This window comes from Theropithecus gelada, chromosome 7a (genome assembly GCF_003255815.1).
Source record: "Theropithecus gelada isolate Dixy chromosome 7a, Tgel_1.0, whole genome shotgun sequence".
In the NCBI taxonomy this organism is placed as follows: domain Eukaryota; kingdom Metazoa; phylum Chordata; class Mammalia; order Primates; family Cercopithecidae; genus Theropithecus; species Theropithecus gelada.
In genome coordinates, this window is record NC_037674.1 from 2919591 (window position 1) to 2933777 (window position 14187).

Consider the following 14187-nt stretch of genomic DNA (forward strand, 5'->3'; position numbering starts at 1 on the left):
GCTTCGCCGATTTTTTAATGTTGTTATTACTATTAAGATGATAATGATGTCTCAATGCTGAGAGGAATTTAACGTCTAGAGCTCCTGCTCGTGTGGCCTAAAGACCTGTCCCAAGCTCTTAGTCATCCATGGCCTTTGTAGGGGAGGTCCACTTCTGAAGAACAGTTCTGTCTTTCAAAAGACTACATGGTCTCGCTACAGCTGGGCATGAAATGTGCTTGAGTGGTGAACAAGAGGACCGTCTATCTACATGGATGTGCCACTGGAAGTTACTGTCTCCAAAAATGGAGTAAAACTGCAGTGATGACAGGCACACGTTTGAGATATCCTTCCAGCCATGTTCACTGGGCCGTGGGAGGTGAAGGCCGAGGTGTGGAGGCAGACCTGTGGCTGCCGGCGGGGGTGGCAGCACCCAGGAACCCTGTGCCTGCCTTTCCCCCGTGTGGTCAGCCCTGGCCCACCCCGATGCCGTGTGCTGGCGTGGCACCTCTCTGCCCCCGGCCATTCCACCAGCTTCCCTGCCTGGGCACGACCTTGCCTGCGGGGCGTGTCCTCAGCCCTCAGCTCTCCTTCTCCCCACACTTCCCCCTGGTGCTCTCAGTGACGGCATCCACAGTGGGGGCTGCTGTCACGTCTGTGCTTGAGACCCCCAAATATTTCTGTCTCCGTGTGCCTGTCTTCAAAGCTGGAGACACCTCCTGAGAGCCCGCCCCGCACAGCCCCACCAGCTTCTTGAACTCAAAGTTGGTCACTGTTGGACTCTGTCCCTTCTCCAAGCAGACCCTGCCCCTGGGCAAGGTGGGTGGTGCCCCCCTTCCAGCCACTGGGGCCGGAGACCCGGACACCCGCTCCCTGATGTCCTCTTCAGTAGCACAGGCAGACTTCCCCGACCAGCTGTTCTTCCTGTCTCTAGAGGTCTGTGCTGATAAAAGCCCCAAGAAGGGCGTGCTGAGCAGCTGGTGTTAGAGTGTTGTGCCAGTGGGGTTGATTTCTGTCTTGGGGGTGTGTAGAACCTGCACGTGGGGATAAATTGCAGGGTGAGATGCCCCTCCTGCCACCCATTGCTTCTGCCTGCCCCTCAGTTTCTGTCACTACAGGCTGTGAGCTGCTCCTTCCAGCCAGAGTCACGAGAATGGACGTTATTAAGGGTATTCGTCAGTTCGGGCTGCTGTAGCAATGGACCACAGATGGGGTGACTTCAACAGCAGGAATGTATCACCTCACAGTTCTGGAACCCGGAAGTCAGACACCGAGGTGTGGGCAGGATGGGTCCTCCTGAGGCCGCTCCCCTCACCGTGTTCCCCCTGTCCTCACAGCTGTGTGTGCACGCCTCTGCTGCCTCTTTCTCTTATAAGGACACCAGCCACTTTGCATTTGGGCCTAGCCTTGTGCCTCATTCTAACTGGAATCCTCTTTAGAGCCTCTCTCTCCAAATAGTCTCTGGGGAGACACAGTTCAGGGAACATTAGGAAAGGCTGGAAAAAAAAAGATACACCCCCATGGAAAGGAGGGCTACACATACGTAAATACAAACACATACCTATATCTGCCTATATCATGAGATGTATATCTATGATATAGTTATTTATACAAACACATATCTGTATATATATCTGTATCATAAGAAGATTAAAAATCAGGGAAATGCAGCCAGTGATGACATGGCAGGGTCGATGCGGGCCCAGGCTCCTTGCCGGGTGCTCCAGCTGGAGTGGTTGCAGGGTTTGGACCCCCGAGGCATCTCTTGCCTTTTTGGTCTGCTGCAGTAATGAGGGGCCTGTCCCGCTGTGCCTTCATAAGGGGTTCCTGAATCTGAGTCTTCCAGGGTCTGTCCCTGGTAGGGATTCCTGTGAACTGCAGGGCCTTTTTTTTTTTTTTTTGAGATGGAGTCTTGCTCTGTCACCTGTGCTGGAGTACACTGGCGCAATCTTGGCTCACTGCAGCCTCCACCTCCCAGGTTCAAGCGATTCTCCTGCCTCAGCCTCCTGAATAGCTAGGATTACAGGCATGCACCACCACAGGCAGCTAATTTTTGTATTTTTGGTGAGACGGGGTTTCATCATGTTGGTCAGTCTGGTCTTGAACTCCTGACCTTGTGATCCACCTGCCTTGGTCTCCCAAAGTGCTGGGATTACAGGCGTGAGCCACTGCACCTGGACAGGACCTTTTCTTAGAATCCAGCGTCCTTTCTGCAGCCCATGAGGAACCCTCTCCCCTGCCCCCGCAAACCAGGACAGTGACCTGAGGTCTCCACGTGGCACCCCGGTCTCTCCATGTGTGGAGGGTCCTTGGGGGGAATCTCCTTCAGAGCCCAGATGCCTCCCCTGAAGTTTCTGTTTTAAAAGCCTCCTGGATGGGGCAGGCAAGCTATTGTTTTATGATTACAGAGCAGATGGAAACCGACTTTATTTTGGATGAGGGTTATACATGGAATGTAGTTAACATAAACTGAACAGAGACAGTGCCTTGCGGTGTCTCTCCTCCTCCGCCCAGGGTGAGGCCCAGGACCGCCCGTCCTCCTGGGGACCGACCCCATCGCCACAAAGCCGGCCCCGCCGATGCTCCGCACAGGCTGCCTTCCGCTGTGAGCGAACTGTGACTGAGCGTTGGGTAACGTTCTTCCAAAGGGACAGGCCCTTTCAGATGGCTTCGTGTCCTCTGTAGGAGCCCAGCAGGTGCTAGTGAGAAGGAAGGACGAAAAAACTTGTAATGACATGAAGTCAAGGCTTGACCTTTGGAAAAGCAAGTAGGCACATGGCTAGACATGTCAGTGTCTCAGTCATCAAAGCTTCCTGTCTGTGCTCGAAAGAGGTCAGATTGGCCGTCGCAAGCTGGGTGGCCCGGGGTTGGGGGTCACTGCCATGCCTCCTCTCAGACCTCGGGCTGGGGCCTGAGGAGGGAGCCTCTGCATGGCCAGAGGACCCCATGGTTGCCTGGACAGACCATGCTGGGACCACATGGCCTGCAGGTGACCGAGCTTGCCGCAGCGGGAGAAGCAGCTCTGAGGAACGCTTGCGTGAGCCCAGGAAGAACAACTTTGGGACCACTTTCAGGGGGCTTGACTCCACAGCCCCCAAAGGGCGCTCTCTGGTGGCGACAGCTTGCCTTGCGTTTGTTTTTGAGGACAGAACCGCATCCTCTAGTATCTTTGTTCCCACTGTAGCGCTCCGGAGCTCTGCTTTGTACATAACTGATTTGGTGGATCTTGAATTAGAGGATTTAAGAACACAGAGATTTAAAATGAAAGGGGATTCTTCTCCCTTCAGCCTCTAGGGCAGCCGATGGCTTCCTGGGAGCCTCTTGAACTTTGCCAGGGGGTCCCTCAAATCCACACACGGGAATAAAATAGAAGTGAGAAAATTGGTGCATGGCTTCCTAGCTCTGCAGACTCCCCAAACTTCTCATCCAATGCTCAGGCAGCTGACAGATGTGGCCAACACAGTCCACCTCCAGATCCAACTCCTGGCTGTTTTGGAATTCAGGCGAGAGTAGAGTTTTATAGGGGGTGTAGGGTGGGAGGATTAGTAAGATGGTTATGGTTAACATGAAATGCATTTTAGTGCTTTTTACTCTTTTACAGTATCATCCAGAGGGTAGGTTTGTTTGTTTGTTTGTTTGTTTGTTTTTGAGACAGGGCCTCACTCTGTCGCCCAGGCTGGAGTGCAGTGGTACCATCACGGCTCACTGCAGCCTTGATCTCCTGGGCTTAAGTGAGGCTCCTGCCTCAACCTCTCAAGTAGCTGGGACTACAGGCTTATGACATGATGCCCAGCTAATTTTTTAATTTTTTTCTTTTGCAGAGATGGGGTCTCACTATGTTGTCTAGGCTGGTCTAAAACTCCCAGCCTCAAGCAATCCTCCTAACTTGGCTTCCCAAAGTGCTGGGATTACAGGTATGAACCATGGCACCCAGCAACCCGGAGGATTTCTTGATGAGATTTCCTGTTGTAACATATCTTTTTCAGATAAATTTGTGTCCCTCCACTTATTTAAAGATGGCCAAAAACTGCCTTCAAGGAACTCTTACAAATGACCTTTGTGGCATTAGTTAGCCTGTTATTCCAGGGAAAAAAATTAAAGAAGAAATCTGAAAATTATGTTTTAATCTAAATATCTGTTGATAGTGACTCGTAGGTTCTGCAGGCTGACTGTATTGGGCATTGTTCTAAGCAGGTGGCTTGGAATGTGTCCCTGGGAGGTGAGGGGGCCTTCCAACTGCCAAGTGTCTCGTTACCTGCTGCAGTTTAAGTCCCGTTTCCCATGGCTTCACGTGTTTTAATTATGTTTTTTTATTATGATGAAACACGCAAACTATAATATTTAACATTTTAACCATTTTACATTTTTTAAATTGTAAAATGCACATAAAATGCCGTTTTAACTATTTTTAAGTGTACAATTCAGTGACATTAGTGATACTTACAGTGTGGTACAATCATCACTACGATGTATTTCCAAAACTTTTGCATCACCCCAAACAGCAACTCTGTGTCCATAAAACGGTAACTCCCCGTTGTGCCTCTCTCATCCCCTGGTGGCCCCTAACCCACTTTCTGTCTCTGAATTTGCCCACTCCGGGCACCTGGTATTAAGCGGAACCGACAAGAGTTGTCCTTTGGTGACTGGCTCATTTTACTTGGCATAGTGTCTTCAGTATTATAGCATTTCTCTTTATGAGATAATACTCATAAAGGATAATACTCCATTTTGTTTGTCACTCACCTGTTCATGGATACGTGGATTATCCCACCTCCTAGCAATTCTGAGTGATGCTGCCGTGAACATTGGCTTGCTATGCCTGGTCGAGTCACTGCGTTCGGCTCTTCTGAGTGTAGAACTAGGAGTGGTCATTTTAATCATTTAAGAGTGAAAAATTCAAGTGCATTCAGTGGTGTGCAGCTGTCACTAATTCCAGAATATTCATATCTTCGTAGAAAGAAGCCTCTTGCCATTAAGCTGTGACTCGTACTCCCTTGTCCCCCAGCCCTTGGCAGCCGCAAATCCACTTTCTGTCTTTATGCATTTGCTTGTTCTGTGTATTTCATGTAAATGGAGTCATACAATATGTGGCCTTTATGGATACTCTTCTACTTTGAGTGGGCTTCAGTGGTATGAATATTCTTTCTTTTTTTTCTTTTTTTTTTTTTTCCCGAGACGGAATATCACTCTGTCGCCTAGGCTGGAGTTCTGTGGCATGATTTCAGCTCACTGCAACCTCCGCCTCCCAGGTTCAAGTGATTCTCCTGCCTCAGCCTCCTGAGTAGCTGGGATTACAGGCACGCACCACCACACTCAGCTAATTTTTGTATTTTTAGTAGAGACGGAGTTTTGCCATGTTGGTCAGGCTGGTCTCAAACTCTTGATCTCATGACCTGCCCGCCTTGGTCTCTCAAAGTGCGGTCTCTCAAATTACAGGCGTGAGCCACCACACCCGGTCACATATTCTTTTTAAAACACCTGTTTATTATTAAAATTTTCAGCCTATGCAAAAGTAGAAAGAATTGCCACATGAGCCCCACGTGCCCATCACCCAGATCCAGCCATGACCGATGTCTCGTGAGTTTCATTAATCAAAGTCTGTTTTCCAGGGAAGAAAAAAAGTACGTGAACCGATTCTGGAAAGAAATCCACGTGGGAGACTTTGTGCGTCTTCGCTGCAACGAAATCTTCCCCGCGGACATTCTGCTGCTCTCCTCCAGTGACCCCGACGGGCTGTGCCACATCGAGACCGCCAACCTGGACGGAGAGACCAACCTGAAGCGGCGGCAGGTGGTCCGCGGCTTCTCGGAGCTTGTAAGTGACCCACGTTTCCAGGGCCTCGCAGGCATCGCAGCCACACAGCGTCCCCGTGGCAGCCTTCCGGGGCTCAGAGCACCTGCATTTTCCTCTCTGTCAGACCAGGTTGTTTTCCCTAGTAGATGAGTCTGAGGGTCCGAGAGGAACCCTGACCTACCTGAGCCCACGACCTGCCTGTGACTGTGGGAAGCAGGACTCAGTTTTTCTGACTGATTTCCCTTGTGCATGTCTAAGTTTCTCAGAATGTTATTTGTTCCTGTAAAGTTACAAGGACCATTTATGACCAGCTGATGGTCAACACGTACCTAGCAGTTTCACCGGTTCACTAAATGGCAACACAGCAGGAGTCACGGCCTGTCCCCACCAGGATACTCAGGAACATTTTCTCCTCGAGGGTGTTTGGGTTCAGCGCCAGGTCTTCGTAGCTGAATCCTGCCTCTGGTGTGCCCCGGCCACCGTGCAGCAGGGTGAGGGGTGAGAGGCTGGAGGGAAACAGATCTGACAGCTGCACTCACACACCAACTCCGTGGGGCTGCCCAACCTCTGTCCCTGCCCCGGGGAGAAAGGGCCGTACTCACCAGGTCTGTCCCGGGATGCGAGGTGCTAATGCCAGGTGAACTGACAGGGCAGGAGCCCTCAGACATCAGGAAGACCCTAGAAGGAAATGGGCCTGGCCCGAGCCTTCTCCTCCCGAGCCCCCTTCTCCCCCCGAGCCCCCTTCTCCCAGCCCTGCTCTGGCCTTGAAGGGTGGGGAAGCCGGCCTCTGGTTCACAGGGAGGACGCCGCTGGGGTTTTCCTCCTCTATCAGGCAGTGCCCTCCCGCATCGGCCTCAGCACCAGCCCATCGGGCTTCCCTGGGGCAGTGGGCTCTGCCCTCTGTGGACCTCAGCGAGGGCACTGTAGGGAGTGGGGGGTGAGCGATCGGCTGGGCAGGATCGTGGGGGGCTCTAGCATCCCTGCCTCCGCTCTAGATGCCCCCGGCCACCGTCACAAGGGGAGACGCCTGACACACTTGCAGCAGACCAGGTACTCCGCGCCTCGCCCGCCCAGCCCACCTGCGGCAGGTGTCACTGCCGCACGAGCATCTGCCTGAGTGTTCCACCCGTGCTGACTTCCGCCATGACTTCCTCATCTACTTTTTTTCTTTTTACCTTCTTTTATGCCAAGTGTATTTTTGTGAACTGCCTCAAATCTTTTTGGAATAAGGCAACGCAGACATAAAAATTTAAAATAGTATTTTTTTGTTGTTAATGGAGTGATCTCATTTAGATCAGGAGAGCTGGTGAAAGAGTTAGGGACCCTCGAGGCACAGCCCGGCAGCGCCTGGCTTCTCCATGACTGCGCTCCAGGGTTTCGTGATAAGTGAGGGCCCCATCCACTGCCACCCCCTCGCCCCAGCCCTCGTGCTCCCCGCCCCCACCCCCTACCCCGCACCCCCAACCCCCGCTGTCTTCAGTAAGTCATGGGCGTGAGCTGGCCTCACTCTCAGCTTCTCCCCTAGACCTGCCCCGTCTCCTCTGCAGGGATGTGAACTCACGCTGACATCAACCAGGGACGGCACCCCCCCTCAGTTCCCGAGGTCCAAGCTAGACTTAGGGGCAGGCAGAGGGCTGACAGCTCAAACATCACCTCTGAAAGGGGCAGCCCGTGTGCACAGAGGATGAGAGCCACTTAAACAAATGCAGATGAGTATCTAACTGGTGAAACCTCACACAAGGTGGAAAATACTGCAGAATTGAAGCACTGGAGGGTGGGGCATGCATGCTTGGCGTGGCGGGTAGGGGAACGCCACAGACAGAGCTCCTTGATTAACTCTCAAGAATGACTTCCTCTACTGGGCGCGGTGGCTCACGCGTGTAATCCCAGCACTTTGGGAGGCTGAGGCAGGTGGATCACTTGAGGTCAGGAGTTCAAGACCATCCTGGCCAACATGATGAAACCCCATCTCTAGTAAAAAATACAAAAATTAGCTGGGCGTGGTGGCGCATGCCTGTAGTCTCAGCTACTCGGGAGGCTGAGGCAGGAGAATCGCTTGAACCCGGGAGGCGGAGGGAGCCGAGATCACACCACTGCACTCTAGCCTGGGTGACAGAGTGAGACTCCATCTTAAAAAAAAAAAAAAAAAAAGAACTTGCCCATTTCCTATCTTCTGATCTTCAACTTCTGAACCCAGTCATATCTACAATCCTCCCCCGCCCGCTTTTTTCCCAAACAATAACCACAGCACTTCATAGCTCAGTGGTGCTTTATAGAAATGAGCTGCTTACAAGTTGGATGTTTAAAACTCGAGGATGGCTGCAGACAGACACATCTACGTCACCCTTCTCAGGGCCCCGGGAATCCGAGGAAGTAGCTTTGAGCCGTGATCTGGTCAAAATGGCCAAATTAACAGCCTAAACAATTCTGAAGGTTTTTTAAAAATTGTATTATTAGCACCAGAATTCTTTACTTGCATGCACATTCTGGTCCCAATTACCTTTTTTCCCCCACTTTCTGGTTTTTGGGTGTTTTTTTTTTCCTCTTTCCCTAAAGGTCCAAAGACATTTTTTTTGGTATCCAAATTCCCATTTATGCATTACATTCTGAAATCTATGAACCACCCCACTGAAAATAAAGGAAGCAAGTCTCTGACTTTTAAACCCCAGCAATTGACAAACCACAAATGCCAAGAACATTTAAGTACTCTGTGTTTCAATTAGTTTTTTTATAATATCGAGTTAGCTTGTCTCGGACAGGTTAAGAACTGGTAATAATCTGTATACTGACTTATGTGAAATACAATATAATATTTTACCGGTTTAATGAATGGTCAGTTGGATGTGGGAGCCCTTTTGCAAATCACTTAAATTAGAAGTGGCATTAATGCAGGAACTTGGTGTATCCAGCAGGGTCCAATCAGGAGACAGAAACCACACATGATTCAATCAGGGAAAGCCTAATGTGAAGAATTCTTAGTTGAGGATTGAGTTGTAAGAAGTAATGATAAGTGAATTATATCTCAATAAAGCTGTTATCTTTAAAAAATAAATAAATAAGAAGTAAAGAGGACTCTGAAGAATATAGGAGTCAGGAACAGTGGCTCACGCCCATAATCCCAGCACTTTGGGAGGCTGAGACAGGAGGATTGTGTGAGGCCAGGAATTCCGGACCAGCCTGGGCAACACAGGGAAACCCCATCTCAAAACAAAAAACAAAAACAAAATAGGCAGATATTGTGGTGTGCAGCTGTGGTCCTAGCTGCTTAAGAGATTGAGTGGGAAGGATGGTTTGAACCAGAAGTTTGATGTTGTGGTGAGCTGTGATCACGCCACTGCACTCCAGCCTGGGGGACAGGGCCCCTATCTCTGTCTCGAATATATATGTATATGGGGAATAGCTGATGAAGGGACAGCCACTGCCCCTGGCTCTGAGACAGACGTGTTCTCCTACTCATAGCGCCCTCCCAACCCCTGACCCATGGCAGCGGCCACAGCCTCAAATTGGGGGATGGCAGAAAAGGTACTTAGGGGCTTCACTGGTGGAACCTGCTGGAAGCCTTCCCTTGGGGGCCAGGGAGGCCATTGCCAGGGAGGTGCCAAGCATGGGAGCTTGCTAGATGCCAGGGGCTGTTGGTCCCTGGACACTGCTGGAGCCAGGCCCTCGCTGCAGTGGATGAAGACTGGTGGCAGCTCTCTGGACAGCAGCGCCGCGGAGCCCCACCTTTGAGAGGGTGCATGGAGCAGCAGCCTAGGCTCGAGATGGCCCATGTTGTCTGCAGGAACATGTCCTGGGTACCCCAGACTGAGAGGTGGGGAAAGAGTGGAGCAGGCCAAGCCCTGGAGAAACGTGGAGGGGGTGGGCAGTGCGGAATGGGTATACACGCACGCACGCACGCATGCACGCATGCACACACACGCACACACACCCCACCTGAAGACCAGCCACAGGACCAATACCTGCAGGACTCAGGCCTATTCACCAGCGATGCCCAGTACGGAGCAGTGCGATGAGTCCAGGAGGCTTTTGTTAGGGGTTTAGGGCCATCTGAGAGGTCAAGGGAGGTTCTACAAAGAGGAGCTTGAAACTCACTCTGAGGACCAGGATGGAGAGGTCTCAGGTGCCAGGCACCACAGGGAATGATGTCGGTCAGAAGATGCCCCAGAGGTGGAATAGGGTTGTATTTATGAAGAGCACTGGAAAAAGTGCAGTGTTGAGGGGCTACAACAAAAGCCTGAAGGCATGGCCCACCCAGACCCCAGAATCTGAAGATGAGGCCTGGACACCGGGCTGATGGCTCCAGGACCTTAAATCACCCAGCTGTGTCACCTCTGGAAAAAGAAACAGAGATCTGCAGACGTAAAGATTTGATGTAAAGGTTGGAGTTGAATGGATGTTATCCAAGAATTGAGAGAGGCCCCTGTGTGGAGCATCACACTCTCAGGCAACGACTCACATTTGGTTAACCTCCTGCGTGCCAGGCCTGCTATATCTCCCACAACTGTAGTAGAGCAAACATTTTTAAACACAGTTTCACAGAGTTTTAAGTATAAATCTTGTGAGATAATGATTATCATACCATTTTATAGATGAGAAACAGAAAAAGTGAAGTCAGGAGATTCTCCCAAGGTGCCTCCCCTCCCCCACCCCGTCCACCAGTGTGGATTCAGAGCGGGTGCCTCCGCTTTGCGTGGGGTGTCTGTTCTCTGTCACCCGCACATTCGTACAGCCCTGCAGCCCTGCCACGAAGGTGCATACGTTCAGACATTCTGTGGGTAGCAGTTTCTAGTTCATCTGTAACATTTGTCATTTCTGCAGAACTCGGAGATCCCTAGACTGATAATTTTATATAAAACTCAGTGTTTTCAAAGACTCATTTTTGTAAGTTTTAATTCATTCAGCAGATATGTATTGAGCATTTGTTAATATATGTATTGAGCATTTATTAATATATGTATTGAACATTTATTCTAACCCCATTTTAGGAGGGGCATTGATGAAAACTGGGAGCATCTTTCCCCTCATGGCGCTTACATGATCTGGGTGAAAAGTTAGATAGATGGTTGAAGTCTTCGGTGCTCACTGTAGACGAGAAACAGGGATATGAAATGTCAGATGAGTGTTGGAATTTCAGCCGGGGTGAGGCGGGGACAGGGCCAGCCTGCTTGAGAACAGCTGGAGAGTCCAGACCCAGAGGACACGTCAGTCGAGAAGAGCCGTCCCAGAGGTGACTTCCGTGTGGGTTAATTTACTGAGAAAATAGTTTCCAAGTTTGTCTCTTGGGTGGACCTGTTTGGATTAGTGCCCACAGTCCCAGCCACACCCACGTGCTCTGTGCAGCGCTGTGGGGAGCAGTCATTGTCAGGCTTGCAGGAAGATCTGCTGCTGATTCTTCCCAGGCCTGCGCAATGTGTGCACGTGTGTCTGTGCACACTGGTGTATGTTCCAAATAAGGAAGAAAGATGAAAGGAGCGTGGAAACTTCCTAGGCTGGACAAACACTACTATTAAACACGTACCCTCACAGTCAGGTCTGCGTGATGCCAAGGCGGAGCCAGAGCTTCCCCTCTACTTTGTGAATACCCTGTGACCAGTCTCTGGGGGCCCGGTGTATTCAGGCTGTGACTCGGCACAGTTTTCTTCACGGAGGAGAGTCAGTCCTGCCCCAAGTTACTTGACAGAATTCGGAAGCTTAGAAAATGACTCTAAAAGTCCAAATATGTAGAAGACAAAATATTTTTTTTTAAAAACTGCTACCTACACATGCTTCCAAAATTGTTTTTGGAATCACAGGAAAACTAGAAGTGAAAAAGTACAATTTGCAAGGTAGTTTTCATACCCAAGTCTCTTTTCCCTGAGCTTTTCAAGTTGTTAGTCTTTAATGAAATTTAGCTACATTGGCCATGGGATTGAAGGAGGCAGGATAATCTGTCATCGAAGTGGAAAACAAAGACACCTACCTGGGTGTGTTAATTAGATCGATCAATTTTAAGCCTTTACGAAGAGGCTTACATGTTTTTCTCTTACGTGTTGAAGGATAGTCAACGAGCTCATAAATTGTACTGAGACATTTTTGTTTTTAAATTTAACAATCTCATAATTTTCTTGAAGGACATTAAATCTGGTAACAGGAAAGACAGAAATAAATGACTTTGACAATACAATAACTTTATTTAGATTAAATTTTTAATTCCAGCAAGTGTGGATATTCAAAGAAATTCAGTTTGGTAGGTAATATGATTACTTGAGACATACCATGTTTTCTCATATTAAATGTGTTTATTTCATGGCAATGTAAGTTTGGTCCTAAGATTTTTGTTTTTATTTCTGGTGACTTCACAATGGATTCTTTGCCTTTAATTTATAGTCTATTCAATCACCATGTACAGAGAGTACAGCACCAGCACTCTGATCTTTTTTTTTTTTTTTTTGAGGTGGAGTTTTGCTCTTGTTGCCCAGACTGGAGTGCAATGGTGCGATCTCGGCTCACTGCAACCTCTCTGCCTCCCGGGTTCAAGTGATTCTCCTGCCTCAGCCTTCCAAGTGGCTGGGATTACAGGCATGCACCACCACTCCCAGCTAATTTTGTATTTTTAGTCGAGATGGGGTTTCTCCATCTTGGTCAGGCTGGTCTCAAACTCCCGACCTCAGGTGATCTACCCATCTTGGCCTCCCATCTCGGCCTCCCAAAGTGCTGGCATTACCAGCGTGAGCCACCGCGCCCAGACCTCTGATCTAAATGAATACATTAATGCCATGAAGTTGATGATAATATGACTAGTCTGAAATATTTATCCAAAAAGATCTTATTATATTGTGTGGAAACTTAAAAAGTTTTGTGTGACTGGAAATGATTTCTTATTCCAGAAGTAAAAAGACAACCAAAGCAGTAAGATGTTTTAATTCTGTTCAAGGCAGCATATAATGTGAAATGCCTTTTTTCTCTTTGACTATATTTTCACTGTTAAAAAAAAGGGGGGGAATTTAATACAATTTCCAGTTTTCCTAAATGCAGTTTAATTGCATCAGTAATTGCAAAGGGTTTGAAACTTTCTCTGTGTGTATGTGTGTTTCTGGAGCAGGGATTTCCTTACCAGTGGGAAGAGCTGACAATGTGAGACTGACTTTAGTTAACAAACAGTAAGCGTCTCCTCATGAGTGAGTGTGAGTGTGTGTGTGTGTGTGTGGATGTTTAGGTGTGTGTGTTTGTGTGAGTGTGTATGCAGACAGGTGTGAGTGCAAACATTCTTGCAAGTGAGTGTGCAAGTAAGTGCAAGAGTGTGCAAAGAAGAAAGCAAAATGAAGTGGTTTTGCTTTATTAGGTTATCACTTTCTATTATCTCTAAATGTAGGAGAGGATAAACGTTCCCTCCCGGGCTGAGATAGAGTGTTGTAGAGGTGGATTGCTCTGAAGAGAGTGCTCCCCTGGGGAATCTGGACTTTCCAGTCTCGCTGTTGAGGACCTGCTGTGAGCCCATGCATTAGGTGAGGGGTGCCCACGTGATCCACCTCTGCTGACTGGACTCTGGAACCTTCGTCCCTTGGTGGAGGCCCTGTGCTGTGTGTCATTTCCCTTCTGCTTGTTTTGTGAGCACGGCTTACAACAAGAGGGAACGTCCTTGCGTCCGCAGAGCACAACACAAGACCCATCGGCACCCCCTGGCCTCCGCAGACATGTGAGTTACCCTCGTGTTGTGAAATGGTAGGAGCCGGCTTCGCTCGTTCAGCCTATGCCACGCTTTCGGTTTGCGTGTGCTCCTCCAGTGGAAGGCTGTATCTTGGTTCTCACTGTGGTGTTAGGGCTTCCTCAGAGTTTCACCCGTCCACAGCAGCAGAGATTCATGGGCACATTTGCAGTTTCATATAGTCACGTAAACCAGAACTTAAAAGGGAATCGACCTTTAAAGAAAGCAAGAACTCGACTTCAGAAAACACTGTTACCTCCTGGGATGTGGATGCAACTGGGCTTCCTGACATCTCAGTTGCGTTTAATGTTGAAATTAATTCAAGGCTTTTTCACCGTTGCTAATGAATAGTCCGTGTGCCAAGGAAATGACTTCATGAACCCCAGTGAGACTTTTCAACAAGCTGAGATCAGGCCTAAGGCAAACTTCTTTAGTTTGTCAGTTTTTACAAAGCCCTTTTCAGTAGTGTGTCTGTCCGAATGTCTTATGTTCCCCACCCCCCAAAACTGTAAAAGGACAAGAAATGTGGGTATCATTGCTGGTGGTGAGCCGTCTTCCCTGGCGTTGCGGAGAGTGGGGGGTTAGGTGCATGCCGGGGGATTCAAGGTTAGGAATTGGGCCAGAGCTTCAGGGTCGTTCCACTCACCTGTCACAACTGACCTTTGCCGCACTGGCACCAGCCCTTGGCGAGAAACAAGCCCTTTCATTGGTGTGGTAAAGAAGGCCAACTT

The 14187-nt window shown here is 49.2% G+C and overlaps 1 protein-coding gene across 1 annotated transcript in view; it reads left to right on the forward strand.

The window, feature by feature from the left end:
• Positions 1-14187, forward strand: part of ATP10A (ATPase phospholipid transporting 10A (putative)) — a 186271-nt gene that overhangs the window by 81197 nt on the left and 90887 nt on the right. The window contains exon 3 of the mRNA XM_025390833.1: positions 5589-5793. Within this exon, the coding sequence (XP_025246618.1) occupies positions 5589-5793 (205 nt within the window). The remainder of the gene's footprint in view (positions 1-5588; positions 5794-14187) is intronic.